Consider the following 16,126-nt stretch of genomic DNA (forward strand, 5'->3'; position numbering starts at 1 on the left):
GATGTAGTTAAAGTTGTTTTGTTAAGGAGCTTCATCAGAAATATTCAGATTCCGTTTTCTAAGAGTTAATTGAAAATTAAACCTTTGCAATTTTCTCGTCATGATTCTGCACTGACCTTCTAGTACTTATAATTTTAGTTTGGATTATGTGTTGAAACTGCTTCTAAAGTGAATCTTAGTATTAGTTATAGGAGATACCTTTCATTTTTGCATTTGACCATGCCAAACAGCAGAACACAACATTATAAAATTAGAATTTGCACCACAGGAGCCAACATAATATTGGACCAATATATTTTGCCGAAAACTAGCTCTTCAACATAGAATCAAAGGCTATTGGAAGCACAGAAACTGACTATTAAGACAAGCTGATTTTGTTTTTCACGTGAGTTAGTATTTTTCAGTAAGACCACTCTTGGGCTTTTTTGTTTTCCCCTCGGATCTACATAATTCCCTTTTAAAAGAAATTATGAACTCTGCTTCAATAAAAGCTCATGGAGTGAATTCCACATTCCAACTATACTCTGTGTAAATAAATATTTTTCTCTTTAATTCTAGCAATGGAAATAATGGAGTAAAATATGTGGTACAGTAAAGCCTGCATCTGTATAACCATATAATCGCCTAAATCATATATCTGCCCAAATCCTATTCAAGAGTTTATATTCTATGCAAGTTTGACATAACTCATACTGTACATATTAAATGTATGGTCCCTGATACTGATACGACTTATGTGAGGTTTACTGTATTCCTTAACGCCAACATAAGCCACCGGGTGGCAGCACATTCTTCCCGGTAAACAGTTTCTTTCCCAATAGATTGCAGTGTCTGTCATTTTTTTAATCTGAGGTGAACGATTTTATTTGGTACATAGACTAGAAACTTCTATTGGGCTGCAATTTTTTTTAGATATTTACTCTCATGGCCAAACTATACATGCTCTCTATGGCCAAAAAAGCACTTTTAATCAATGGAGTGGCCTGGGGCCATTGGGCTGAATGATAAGTCACATTTTGGCTCGCCTCGGCAGATCAATACTGGAAAAGAAACGCTTAATAAAAACATAATTTAGAGCCCAAAATAGACCTAAACATTTACAAAGTAAAATCGCCACCTCAAATTGAAAACATTGAGACAAGGACCTGAATGTTAGGGGAAAAAAGCACTCCTGGTGGGGTGGACTACAACTAGGTGATTAATACCAACACAAGCGATAAATAGGAATACTCCAAATCTTACCCCATGTTGTTACAGTTACCCAAATATAACCCATTATTATCAAGTGAATCGTTCTCATTCTCAGCTCCAGGGTGGAGGGTGAGCCTAATTTCTGAAGTCTCTTTATAAATTGAAACCCTTTATACTTTGTCCTAATACTAATAAATGTGCTGCACGTTTTCCATTGCTTTGATATCCTTTCTGCAATTGGATGCCTAAATCTGTATGCAGTACTCCTAACTTTTGCTGAATTAAGCTATGTGTACAAGTTCAGTGTTACCACCTTGTTTTTGTTTTTATGCCTGAAGATAGAAAACGACATATTACAGTTTCTTCAGTTGAATGCCCTCTTATTGATTGGTCTGGTGCACATTTACACTGTGGCCATTATAAATGAAATGAAAAATAACATGAACATTTATTGGGTTCCAATATTTCATGGATATAAACAGGGTTTTAAAGATTCACGAGAGCAGTGCATGTTAGGTTACTTTCTCTCGGGGATGTGATTCTTAATTTCTGTTGCGTCCTAATGAGGTGACACTGCAGAATTGGAAACTCAGCCCATGGGGATTCACAAAGGGGATCAAGGAACCTCGTATTGTCATCGTTTCTCCCCTCCCCGCTTCCAATTCTATTATCTGAATTAAAACTATAGAGTTTAAATTCATCTCTTATAGTGTAATCATAAGAATTGCTAGATGAAAGAAGACCATGCTCCATCCATTTTGCCTTCCACCATCCTGGCAATCGCATGTCACAAGTCATGTCCCAAAAAATATTAGTCTTCAATATCATTAGTATTAGTCTTGTGTAATTTTAAAGCAAATTATCTTCTGTAATTCTCACATTACTATTCAACTTTTTTTAAAAAAATCTGTATACTGTGGTCAGGTGTACTGTAGTCATCTTTACTCATTGCTGAAGGGATCAACAACTGCATTTTTGTATTTAATGTCCACACATATATTAATTGCCTATTTGGCGGGTACGTTTTTTAATCGCCCCAGTTTCTTAAATTTAATGCATTGAATGGTAAACAGGGCGTCCTGCAAAACCTGGCAGCTATCTATGGAGGCAGGCCTATTTCAACAGGAAGAGGAAAATCCAGAACCAAGGAGGAAGAGGTAGGAGGCCTGCAATTTTGTCTTCATAAAATCCAGTGGCATCACATAGCCTGCTGGTGGTACGCTGGATGCTGTGCATTCAAATGCAATGTTGAAGGAGTTTGCTTCTTCCCTGGTGCTTGTATTTTGAAAATCAAACAGGTTAACTTATCGACTATTATTTTCTGTCAAAACCAACAGTTGCAAAAATATATCTATCAGGTATACAAGAATGCAGTACAGTCTTAGCATCTGTACCCCATTGATGACCCAGTCAATACTATGGTTTTTTTTATCTTTGGGTTTCTGTAGACGTGCTCCCAGCCTGGTCTGAAGTGCTGCACCATTGATTAAATGGAGGTGCTCAATGCCAGAATAGCTAAGCTGAACAGGAGATCCTAAATGGGACTCTGTGATATTTTACAATGTTAAACTACAATGACTAATATTTTCAAATACACCTGGGGAAGAGGTTTGAACAGAAAGGTTTGGCTAAATCATGAATGACCTGCTTTTAAGCATAGATTTTCTTTTCCAATTTTTTCTGCTGCCTTGTTTCATTCAAGGTCATTTAAGGTCTATAGCACTTGCTCAAAAACTTTATTTTTTTGCATGAAAAATAGCAACCTTGGACTTTCTAAAATGTTTAGAGCATTTAAGCCCAGCATTGGATGCATTGTAATGAGGTGCTGCTTGGCTCAATTTATAAACCAGCTATTCTTAAGTGTTACAGGGAAACTCTGCTGTTAAATTCCTTGTTATGATGGCAAGTGCTCACCGATACTTATACAGTCATTGAGCATGTAATCCCAGAAACGTTCATGTGGACTGGTGGTCTTTTTCTCACTCTCCCATTATAATGCCGGGTCTGATTTGTTTTCAATCAAAACACCGAGTTATATGGGCATTATAGCAGGCTTCACTCTTGTATGTAACTGTATGAGAGAAATCAGTCCATTTTGACAGTAATAATCTTGTCTATTTCTACCAGTGTTTCTCAAAATACTTTCAACCCTTTACAGCCAGCTTTAAAATGTGCACGGTCCTGGTCGTATGCATTTACTGATCATTTTGAGGTTGAAGAAGATGGGATTAGAAAATTCATGGGACCCTCGGATATTTCTTGGGAAGTTGATTTGGTGCACAAATGTTGCAGCGGATCTTGAAAGACATGAGAGTCGTTGCCTACAGGAGGCTGTGATTAAACTTCAATGTGCAGGTTTATCTGGCAGCTTATATGATGCTCAGCCATGGTTGTCTGGTATTTTTACAGATTGGATATATCCTTAGTTTACACCATTGCAGCAATGGAATTCCTCTCAGTGACTAGACACAGTGGCAAATGTGTAAGAGCAATTGCTGGTTCTTCGTTGGTTTGCAAAGCATCATGAGAATTTAAGAATTTGCAGAGTACTGTATTTTGTGGCAAGTTAATTTTCTTTAAAGTGGTGGACGAAGTAACAGTAACGGTTAGTGTTAATGGAAACCAGTACCTGAGGAGTGGTACCCAAAAGGGGGGGGGAGTGTTACAACACTGAAAGTTATCTTTGACAGTGTTTTATAGACTTCTTACAATGATCACAAACTGTTTTTGTATTGCAAGTTTTTTTTTAAAAAAATGAAAAATGAACCTTAAGCGGTGTACAGGATATGGTCACTTGGTGGTAAAAATCTTAGGAAAAAATCAAATTCTTAACAAATGTTATCTGTGAAGTAACATTTATTTATTTTATTAGGAGTATTTAGCCAGACTACGCCAAATAAGGCTGCAAAACTTCAATGAAAGACAAGAGATTAAAGCTAAACTTCGAGGAGAAAAGGTAAGTTTATGGAATTCACTACCCCAGAAGGTTGTAGATGCTCAGTCCTTGAACATCTTCAAGGCTGAGACTGATAGATTTTTAAAAAACAGAGGGATTAGGGGATATGGGGATAGGGCGGATAATTAGAGTCAGGTCTGAAGATCAGCCATGATCTTATCGAATGGCGGGGCAGGCTCGAGGGGCCAAATGGCCTACTCCTGCTCCTAATTCTTATGTTCTTATGTTCCTATGTAAGCTCTGAGTCGCGGTTATTTCGCCGCTTTATATAATGAATTCTCTTTACAGTATATTCTCTGTAGCTTCTTCTTAACCGTGTGATAAGACGCTAAATAAATACAATTATTATTATTTAGAATCTCTTGTGTTGTGATCTGAAAGTTGCATTAGGTCTTTTCCCACCCCACTCCCATCTAAACATTTCAACAAACAAGTCAACTCATTTGGTTGGGGATATTCATTTACAATGCCTTTAATCCCTATCGAAGATACATCAGTCAAGGGTTTCAGATAGATACCATAAGATACTTGTTGCTTCAATCATTTCTCAAATAAAAGCTGCCATGTTTTAGCAATTTTCTACAGGTATTGCTTTTATTTTCTCCCAGTTCCTAGCCCAGCAGGGCAGGTAGATTGCCAACTCCCATATTCATGCCTCCACAGTGCTGCTGTGAGTTAGCTGCTAGGAAAGATGCAGCAGATCAGGAGCAGTGTTAATTTCTCCTCCCCCTCTTATGTTCAACAAATCTTTCCTTTTGGCCGTTTCTTAATGGTTCTCATGGAGGTGAGACTGTAATTAGCAAGTTAGGAATGTGGGGAATTGAATCTGTGAACTGCAATGGTCCATTACCACATGCACAATATGCTCTTTTTCAAAAGCACAGCCTTGTGCACGTGAGTCCAAAACTATTGCAATCCAATGAAGATGCTCTCTTGCAATGCCCCCATTTTTTGGTTTATGTACTGTTCCATGTCAGTAATACTGCAGGACGATTTTGTTTTATTGTGCCATGCTCAATCCCAAAGGTGTTTCACATCCTACTTTATGCATCTCTTCTTTCGGTCTAAACCTCTACAACCCTCCAGAAATTTGAGGGTAGTGACTTGTCCAAGTTGGGAAATTTCGCTTGCCATATGTTCAAGTTTAGTGATGACAGTTTCTACTGAGATTTTCTCATTCTTAAGTGCATATGTTCAAAGTCACAATATTTAATGAATGGCAAGAGAAATTTTACCCCACGGTTCAAACTTTGTATTTTGTCTGTGATTGGAACGAAAAGCATATCTGTCGAAATATTTTATGATATGATGTTAAAGATCCTGTGGCACTTTTCAGGAAAGAGAAGGGAGTTTCTCCTGGTGTTTCAAGAACATAAGAACATAAGAATTAGGTCCATCTAGTTCACCTTCCACAATCCTGGCAGTCGCTTGACTTATCGTGTCCCAAAATATAAACTGTATCCCAAGATATTATTTTCTAGCAGAAATCTTATCTAATTTGCTCTCAAAACAAACAACATTTTCTGCATCCACTGTCTCCCTAGGGAGCCTGTTCTATAAGTTTACTACTCGCTCACTGAAGTAATATTTCCGCAGATTTGTTCTGAATTTACTGGTCTTGGCCAAAAGTCCCCCTAGATAACATAGGTCATTCACTTCATGGGCTTTTGTGGGACTTTGGTGTGTGTAAATTGGCTGTTGCATTTTGCATACAAAATACAGACACTAAATATTAGAATATATTCTGTGAAGCATTTAAACATTCTCCAGACATAAAAGCGCTGTATCAAATGCAGTATTTTTATTTATTATACATTGTACATAACCAATAATTTTGTGATAATTCTGGTTGTAAATACAATTACATTTGTAAAGTGCCTTTCATGTCGGTAGGACGTCCCAAGGCGCTGGCGCTAATTATGGAGTATCTGGCACGTTTGGAACTGTTCGTAATATAAATAAGATCAGTGAACTTGTTCGTATCTGCAGCAACACAGTGTTTTAGTTTTCCCAATATGATTATTTAGTGTGACAGTGATGGTTCAGATGGAACGGAATCCAGTGATGAGGCTGACTTGAGGCGCAAGAAGATTGAAGCGCTTAAGGTAAAATTTGTTAATTTTACAACCAATATATATGAAATGTCAATTTATCTTGAATGGTCATTTAAACACAGTAATCTAATGAACCCTATTTCCACCAATTTATTTTTAAAAAGAGTATGAGTTTTGTTTGGGTCACCAAACTATGAGAACTTGTTGGCTTACAATCCACTTCATTCAAACAAGGTTTTTTCTTCCATCCTTGATAACTTGTGTTTTTTACAAAAAATCTGATTAAGCTGTAGGTAGCTCTTTCCAGTCTATGATGACCATACTTATTGACTGACCGCACTTAGTGCGTTGAATTACCAGGAATTCACAGGGCTTCTCAGGCTATAATATCTTTGGGTTGACCCAAAAGTCTAAACTAAGTTGACCAATCAAGCTGCGTATAGAATAGCTGAGGAGAAATTAAAATTCCAATCTATTGCCTCTTTTATGGACTTGGTAATAGACCAGGCTGTTCATATTGCTGGGCATTAATTTTGAATTGAGTTCTACCCAAATCCAAATATTTTGTTGCCTTTGTGCTAAGATGGTGCTAGGAGTATTATTACCAACATTTGTTGAGTGTGTAATGTTCCCGACATACTCTGTGCTTCCACGCATTGTTTTCCTTAAAAACTGGTGCTGCAGCAGAAAACTTGTTTTGAACCTGGGTTATAGCCAAAATAGTTTTCACAAGCAAACATGGTTGAAACGACTAAACCAAGAAGTTCCTATTTATACTATCGGTGATACACTGCCACCATACTAGTTGGATTTAGAGGAGATATATCACTGATGTTGGTTTGAGAACAACTCTAGAGTTTCTGTGGAGGAACTATTAGTGGACGAGTTGAGGCTTACAGACCTTAATTGCACTTCTTTCATAGTGGTGTGCCCTTGTAAGTGACTGTTGCATGTGTCCTGTACAAGCCTTTTCAGATCCAAGCAAAGTGAGACTGAACATCGAAGAATTACCTTTGTAGGAATGGATTTTTGCCAGGAGACTCATTACACATGATTCTCTCCCAGTTGACAATCTTCTTATCTCTGGGTCAGAAGTGTGGAGGTTCAAGTCCCACTCAAGGACTTAGGCTCAGAATCTAAGAGGAGACTTTTATTGCAGCACTGAACAAGGCCTGCACCGTTCTTATAGTTTATGTCTTGTGGTTTATGTGAACATTTTCAATCCTTTGATAGTATTTCAAAAACAAGCAGAAGGAAATCTGCTGGTGTCCAGGCCAATACTGCTTGTACTCTTCCTTCAAATTAAACAAACAAAATTGTTATTCACCTGTGAAGTTGTTGGTAGTTTAGCTGCGTAACTGTGACTGCACTTGAAAGTAACTCATTGTATGACATTCCCTCACTGGTTTTCCTGAATTTCACTTAGATTTAGAAACACAACTGCCGTTTTATATGTTGGCATTGGGAAGTGTATAGCATATAATTTTGGAAGAGTGAAGTGGCTGAGTCCAAAAGAATGCAACGAAGGATCAATAGGGTTATAATAAAATAAAATAAGGGAGGCAGTTTAAACAAGCCTTGTTTTGAAGATGGACTGAGCATCAGGTTGAGGATGTTTTGTAATGGATGTTTTCCAATTGTTATTTAAAATAAAAGAGAAGAGAAAACTGGCTGAGTGTCACCTTCATGCTTTATATAGTTGGACTGTTGTGCTTGTCATGGTGAGGGTTGCTTGACTTCTTCCTGTTTAAATTTGGATCAAACAACCAGGGTTAGGTAAATTCCGATTAGATGGAAAATAGAGGTACAGGTACCTCTCCCCAATATTTCTTAACCTCAGCTTTGAAGGGGACCTGATCTGGACCCGTGTGGTATTTTTCATTCATGCCATTTTTAAGTTGAGTTTTGTCCACGTTTCTACAAATTTTGGACTTCAATATTTAGATTATAACAGCATTGGGTGTGTCTAGAAAATGTTTTTGATTTTTTTAATATAGTTTTTAATAAGATCACAAACATATTTATAATAATATCACAAATATCCCATTTTAAAATGGGATTTGTTGATTTACAGAAAACTGGTATTTGATGAACAATGTGAAGAATGAGGAATACTAAACATGTTGCTGTAATATACCATATTAACCTGTGAAGCTGACTCATTTAAGTGGTGTTCTATAATGAATTTCATTTTAACATCCTTGCATTTTTTTTGTCAAATCATTTTTGTTCACATTTTTCTCCCATCTTGTATTGTTTCACACTGCTGTTCTCCGGCCAACTGGGTGGGCAAGGAGCCTATTCCCATGCATTTCTACTGGTGCTCTGCAAATAGCCATTGAGAAGTGTTATAGAGCGCTGTGAGTTACTTTGCCAATTTCCCCTGCCTCTCGTGGGAAAGTGCCTTGATTCCCGTGACGCACCAGTCAAGATTCAAAAACTGTTCCTCTTTATTGTATGAAATTCAATATAAGATGTTTTTTTTGTATTCAACTAAGTCCTCCTCCTACCCCGAAGGTGATTTAGTTCATTTTTATTGAGCTGGTAATTGAAATTTTCAATAGCTGAAAGCGTTGCTCTGTGGTTGGTTAATTGTAGACATGATCCTTGACTGAAGTGTCTGGGCTGGTATTGTAGAAACAATTTCAATGTATTGTAAGTACAATTTCAAACCATTACAAATTCTCAAGTTTGAACTAAGTGAGACCTGTTTGAGAATGTTGTATGGCAGACTTGAACTTTAGAAGATGCGTTTTTAAAAAAAATATTAAATTGCAGTTGAGAAAAAGCTTCAGTTCTTCAAAAGGTTTACTGAAGTGCAGTGCAGCATTTCCAGGGCAATAGTTCAGCAGGTTATGAATGAACCAAGATGAGTCCAAGAAGACCTTTGCAAAACAATGTTCCATAATATCCCTGTGCTGTTTATTTGCTGGCCACCTAATATTGTTATATCTTTCAAAACCGCATTTAACTATTGGAAATATTGTCCTGTCATTGCTTTAATAATTTCTGCGAGAGAACATTTTTGATATAGTGTGTAGGATCATGCAACTTTGATCTAGTTTACTTGCTTCAACATCTTTCCTTTTTGATTTTCTGCACCCCCCCACCTCACAGGATTTTTAAAATGTATCTATTATTGTACATTTTAAATATGAAATCTTCCCATAAATCCTGACAGCATTTTAAGTCTTTGGCTATTTTTCCAAATACTTCTGTATTTTTTTTCTCACTTTTATCTTCTTATAGATTATCTTCTAGCACAAGTGGAGACATTTTAAAATTAGAGCTATGCTGATTAGAAATGAGCTCAGAAAACGTTTGGTCACACAGAGGGGTGTGCAAATTGTACAATCCTCTGCCACAGGAGGCTTTAGCAGCATTCATTAGGATGTTTAAAAGCGAGATCAACAGATATTTGGGAAGTAAGGGTATTGAGGGATTATTGAGGAATGGTGGGGAAATTGCTTCGAAAAATCTATGATTTAATGATGGAATGGGATCGCTGGGTGGGATGGCCTATTCCAGTTATCTTTATGCAGAGTAATTGTGTGCATTTGAAGACAAATCATTACCTTTCTGATCAGCTAAAACAATAATTTGCATTGTATAGAGTCTTTCACTTGAACTAGGAGGGAGATGGGCAATGGGTGGTGGAGGGGAGGACCAATAAATTAGATGCATTAGATCTGACCTGGGAGGGAGAGCTAGGGGTGATTAGGTGGCCAAAGGCAGCATCAAAGAGATTTTTTAGGTTGGTTGGGCAAGGCTGGGGGAATTCGGAAGAGAATTCCAGAGAGTCGAGTCGATAGTGGGACAGATGGAGAACATGAAGTACGCCAGAGTTAGTCCAGAGGTAGGGGTGGATGGGGTGTATAAATTGTAAGAAAATTATTTTGGATCCCCAATAGGGATCCCATATTTAAGAAATTTAAGTTGTTTCAATCGTTCAAGTACCCTGGACGAGAGAACCTCCAAAAGTGTAAGAATATTAGTTCGATAAAAATAGCCATTTAGCGAAAAATAATTTTACTTGTAGAGTTTGAGTGTTTAGATAAAGAAATGCATTTTGTATTCAAGTCCACATTTGAGGATTTAGGTGTCAATTCAGGAGGGAAAGATCAACCCAATATCACTTTGTTAGATGTCCTATAGCCTCTTGTCCCTCTTGTTGGTTGTTGTGTTCAAACAATACGTCACTCTTCCAAATTCCCTCATCCCATCTGTGTTAAAACCTGTAAAAAAAAGACCTATATTTGTGCCTTTGGTCATTTCTCTCCTCCCTATTTCCCTCCCAGCTCGACTCCCATGCAGTCTTTGTAAAACTCGTGAGACATTCTCCCCACTTGAAAGACCTGATATAATGAACACAACAACATATTACATTTGTATAGCGTCTTTCACATCAACAACAACAACAAGATTCCATTTATAGAGCGCCTTTCATGTCGGGAGGACGTCCCAAGGCGCTCTACAGTTGGGTAGATGACCCAAAGCGCACCAGCCAAGGTCAGTCAAAGATGGGCAGCCGAGCTGGGGGTTGGGATCAGGAGCGGTGGAGGTGGTGGGTAGGAGGGTAACTGAAGGATCACTTTATTTAAGATCAAATGTCATCTCCTTCTGGTTTGTTGGTGTCCTTTTTTTGGATCTTTCACCTTTGATTTTCTTACTTTGTCAATGCTCTTTAGCGTTTTACAGGTAATTTAACTTCACTAAGGGAAGCTTAGTCTACATTATTTACAGCAGAGCTCTTTTAGAGTCTTGCTTTAGTTACTCCAACCTCTTTCTTGCTCTTTGTTTCCCTGTAGCAGGGCTGTGGAGCTTCTTTTTTTAATCACATTTCTCAAGTTGAATCTGTTCGTCAACAAATCTCTGTGAATCTGAGTCTGAACCAGAGTTCTGATTAATATACCATTTGTACTAGATCCTCGCTTTGTGGCTGAGATGGGGCACAGTTACCTCCAATTGAATGCCATGTGTTTAGATCGACAGCTGTCATCATCTGTTTTTTATTCTTGAGATAAATGATCATTTGTCTGTGACTGTTTTGCCACTTCCAGATCTGGAATTCAGAATTATAGGGGTCCTAATTCCACCCCTAATCTCATCCTTTTAGGTGTTTGGTATAAATGCCTTTTTAGACTTTCTGTCTCTAAGAGAGTCATTATTTTGCTTACTATCCTGTTGCAGGTAACAATTCTATCCTACTCTATTCCTCCATTTGGCTGATTGTTATTTTGGCTCCTTTCATAACTTGGATTTGGTTTGCCATTTCCTGTCTGGTTTGTGTCACAAACTAACCCCCTTAACCCTCGCTAGTTGACAAGTCAAGGGCTTTTTGGTTCACCTATCTACAAGCCTTTTCACATTCTTGCCCATCTGCCTTTACAATTAGTAGCTCGACCAAAATTAGCCCCTGTGTGTCCACTGAACTGCTGCCCTGTTGATTGAACAGAGTGATTCCTACAGACCTCAGAAGATCACAGAGTTAGGGTAGGGCAAGGCGTGGAAGCATTTGAAGAACAAGGATCTTAAAGTTGCTCCGCTTGTGATAGAGCTAGTGGAGCCAGGCAAGGATGGGAGTAATGGGATCGTGGACCCCAGGGCTGGGACAAATCTGGACCTCTGGATGATCTGGAGCTTTTGAGGGGGTGAAGTTGGCAAGCAGGGAATTGGAGAAGTCACGTTAGACTTGGACTTTTTTTCTATTAGAAGAATCGGTACTGATATTTTGCACTGAAAGTTTTACAATACATTTAATGTTTTGTATCTCAATGATCACTGTTTATTGTTCAGTAAATATGTGGGATTTAATTCATGATTGTTAATCTTCCCATGTGGATATCATGCCCTATCAACAACATGAGAAAGTGCACTTGACCATTGAAACTCGTCATCCAAAAAGACTGAAAAATTAATAAAATCACTGTTGTGAATAGAATGCTTCATTGATTTCAAGGCTGTAATTTCACAGATACAATGTCTATTATATCACTTCTGTAACATATTCTTGAACAGAATCCCACTTTGCAATTACAACCAAGTTTCCTTCCTATTTATATTCATTTAAACATTATTCATCTGAGTTTGATATTTGCACAGTGCCTTTTAAACACGTTTAATGCTGTAGTACCCCATGTTTATTACAGAATGATGTCCCTCATTGTAGACGTCTGTTTTATGAGAAATATTTTGTTTGGTGGAGACCAATATCTGGAAATGTTTCTGGTTCTGCAGTCTGCTCCAATAGGTACTTTCCCCAGTGGGTGGAAACATAATTAAAAAGCAGCAAATAGTAGAACACCGAGCGCATACAAATGGAACATTTTTCAAAACAAGCCACGTCTGGTTAAACTGATTATTGTGTGTAAATTTATTTTTGCAAATGCATTTCTTGAATGAAGATCTTGTTTTTAAGAAATAGCTACACCGGGCCAGCTGCACTAAATCAGTGTAGCTTTAAGTTCGATTGACTATAATGTTTGTAGAATCTTTTTCTTGGACCTGTATAAACATTGCAGAATTGCTTTTTGTGAAGAGCCGAAACCTATTTTACAGGCTCAAGCAAATGCACGAGCTGCAGTGCTGAAAGAACAGCTTGAGAAAAAGAGAAGAGAGGCCTATGAAAGAGAGAAGAGAGCGTTTGAAGAACATGTAAGAACTTTATTTCTGTAAGATACCATTTTGAAGCAAGTAATTTTAGTCCTTAGCACGAAAATCTGCTTTGCAGCAGGCAAGGATTGCTTTACTATTAAATAATATAATGTAAGTATGTGCTGGACATTGCCATAGAAACAATCATAATTAGTTGCTTAGTGGCAAAACTAAAATATCTAAATATTATGAGATCCAGATTCTGGACATGAACTAAATCAGATTACTGATTCAATTTTTGTGCTTGCTTTGTTCATGCAAAAACTCTGCATAAAATTGTTCATTGTACCATTGTCGGGCATCTGACTTGGTTTGGATGGAAGTGTAGAGATGTGGCCTGAACTTATGGATTTGATTATAAGGTTACATGCTCTTAAGACATTGCAAATTAAAACTCTTAGTTTTCTACGTTAACTTTTATGAGATTTAAACACTGTATTTTTACATAATAGCTTGCAGCAAAAGGATTTAAGCATCCGTCTGTAGCTGGTTCTATGGCAGGAACGCCTTCTTCATCTCCTTCACATGGGCGACTGGCATCTGCCCCATCTTCCAAACCACAGTCACCAGCGAAATCCAGTACGCCTGCTATTTCAATGACTGCTGCTCTAAAGGATGTTGGCATTGTAAGTATTTGCTAGCTGTCCAACACATTTGTATTTCTTATTTTGGTTATGCACCTTACCCAGTCAAAACGGTGAGGGTGATTAGGGGTGGACTCCTTGAAAAAAAATCACATCTCAGTCAATCACTCAGTCAGTCACTGAAAGTGCTCCAAGGCTAATGTCTTTGCATTTAACCATTCATGATCAAGATGTACAGGTTTCCAATGCTCTGTCCCTTATATTGTTGTTATCAGGAACTGTGTGTGTGGAGAACTGTAGGGGCATGGTGAATGTCCTTTATCCACAGAGGCCTTATATATGTGTAGTTGGTGTTTTCTCCTGCCTCCCATTTTTTTTCAAGGGTTAGCCTGAAAAGTATCTATTTTAAAAATATGATAATGGATTGTCTATTTGATAAAAGTCACTTGTTCTATCATTTCCACTTACAAATCAATAACCTGTCAGTTGATAGCACTCTCACAAGTTAGAAGGTTGCTGTTTCAAGCCCCAAATATTGATGCCAGTCTCACAGCTTACACAGTTGCAGTTAGTAAGGCAGTTTTGTTTGGTGTTGATTGAGGCCAACCATCATTGGTGGATGGTTAGCTCTTGAGATTCCAATTTTTTAGTAAGCAGATATCCCTCTAACTGACAATAAAAAACAGCAAAAAAAAAACTGCTATCCCATAACCTGTGTTAAGACAGTAAAAAGTCTGGTATCCTGCTAACTCGAATTAAAAGATTGTGAACCAGTAGTCCTAAGTATTTTTTTCTTGAGCTTTACTATTGGAAACAGCTTGGAGGAACCCACTTCTGGTATATCAATTGTAAATATCACATGAGCTCCAAATTTGACCACAAAGTTCCAGTGTTTCCTCTCCATCCCCTGATTTAAATGATATGCTGCTTATTTCTAAGTGTAGGTTGAACTTTAAGTGAAGAATGGGAAGATGGTACTTAAGCTAAGAAATAAAGTAATGTGCAGCCAACACAAGAGAATGCCAAAGTAAATTCACGATTGCATAGTCCAAATCATTTATGTAATGATTAACAATAGCGTTCCTAATACAGATCCTTGTGGAACACTTCCTACTGCTTTCCAGTCTGAGAAGCTGTCCTTTACTCTGACTTTTAATTTTGTATTTAATATTGAGATGATATTGATTAGCTACTCACTCCATTGTGGTTTATGATATATTTTCAACTCCTGACGTTTTATTCCTTTTGCATATTTGATTATGGTTTGATTAGGAATTTTAAAACATACTACTGGACTTGCAGGTTGGAGGGAAATCTAATCATTCTTGAAACATAAACAGTCCAGTGCAGGATAAGTGTCTTGACTATGATCTCAAAGTAAAGAAATTAAGGCTGTTTTGTATTTCCAGTTGGAATACTTTGCACATAACATATATTCGCTCTAGACTCTAGTTTCCCTTAAGCACTCACAATTTTAAGTTGATCGGAATCATTACACAATACTCAACATAGTCTGGGCTGACACTCCAATACAGTGTTTGGGAAGTGCTGCATTGTCAGAGGTGACTTGTTCTGGATGAGACTTTAAATCAAGGACCCAACTGCCTGTATAGATGGAGGTTAAATATCCCATGGTACTACTTGAAAAGAGAAGAGAGTTTTCCCCGGTGTCGTGGCCAACAATCCCCCAGATACAATTTGTCATTCACTTCATGGCTGTTTGTGGGTCACTGTTGTGTGCAAATTGGGTTCCGCATTTGCCTACAAAATACAGTCTCTAATACTTTGCAGTAAATCCTATGTAGCATTTGAGACATTTCAATGTTATACGTGTTTCATCAAATGCAAATATTATTATTTGCAAATACTGTTGGATTTTATCATTACGATGTGGCTGTTGCATAACAAATCATAAAATTAAATGCTTTCCTCTTGTTCTTGTATAAGGAGGGAGAATCTACATTGTTCAAAGAAAGTTCAGAGGATATAAAAAAGCCAGACCCTTCTGTTATCCAGGTGAGTGTTGTGTATCCCAGGCAGTGCGATACATTATGCAAGTTTCTTTACTCTACGCGCCTCTGTTTACTTAGCAGTAAGTAGGAACCCGGTTTATTGTTGATTGGCAGATCAGTCTTCAGGGGGTAATAATCCCTTCAAAAAATAATAATAATTTTAACAATCAATCCCCGACTGTTTGTGGGACACTGCTGTGGGCAAATGGCTGCCATGTTTCACCCACAAATATACAGTCAATTCACTTTACAGTATATTCTGTGAAGCGCTTTGAGACGTCTCGAAGACATGACCATTAGCACGAGGGCTTTCAGCCACTCTGCCCCAATCTCTGGAACTCAATCCCACAGTCCTTCCACCTCACCCCGCCCCCCCCCCCCCCCGCCTCCTTCAAGACTCATCTCAAGACCCTCCTCTTCGACCGTGCCTTCAGTCACCCTCCAACCACTGCCCTCCCCGTCCTCCACCACTCTTGATCTCAACAAGCAGCTCTGGTGCAGATCTCTGACTGTCCAGCACCTTGGGATGTCCTCCTGCCGTGAAAGGCGCTGGACAAATATAATTTGTTATTGTTGTAATAAGGCACTATATCCAGTGCAAGGATTATTACTATTATTGTTGTAAACCACAGTGATCTGGTAAGCGAAAGGACCTGGGTTTGATTCCCAGGTGGG

At 38.1% G+C, this 16,126-nt stretch overlaps 1 protein-coding gene across 9 annotated transcripts in view; it reads left to right on the forward strand.

Annotated features, from left to right (window-relative positions):
• The window catches only part of nek1 (NIMA-related kinase 1), a 69,091-nt gene that overhangs the window by 34,536 nt on the left and 18,429 nt on the right, over window positions 1-16,126 (forward strand). For 7 of the 9 annotated variants that reach the window (XM_042342807.1, XM_042342823.1, XM_042342830.1 and 4 more), the window contains 6 exons: window positions 2,265-2,348; window positions 4,064-4,147; window positions 6,175-6,252; window positions 12,760-12,855; window positions 13,308-13,481; window positions 15,387-15,455. In XM_042342807.1, coding sequence (XP_042198741.1) covers window positions 2,265-2,348; window positions 4,064-4,147; window positions 6,175-6,252; window positions 12,760-12,855; window positions 13,308-13,481; window positions 15,387-15,455 — 585 coding nt within the window. The remainder of the gene's footprint in view (window positions 1-2,264; window positions 2,349-4,063; window positions 4,148-6,174; window positions 6,253-12,759; window positions 12,856-13,307; window positions 13,482-15,386; window positions 15,456-16,126) is intronic. The other 2 variants (XM_042342825.1, XM_042342839.1) reach the window with 1 other exon arrangement.

Source organism: Callorhinchus milii, unplaced genomic scaffold (genome assembly GCF_018977255.1).
Source record: "Callorhinchus milii isolate IMCB2004 unplaced genomic scaffold, IMCB_Cmil_1.0 Scaffold1, whole genome shotgun sequence".
Lineage (NCBI taxonomy): Eukaryota > Metazoa > Chordata > Chondrichthyes > Chimaeriformes > Callorhinchidae > Callorhinchus > Callorhinchus milii.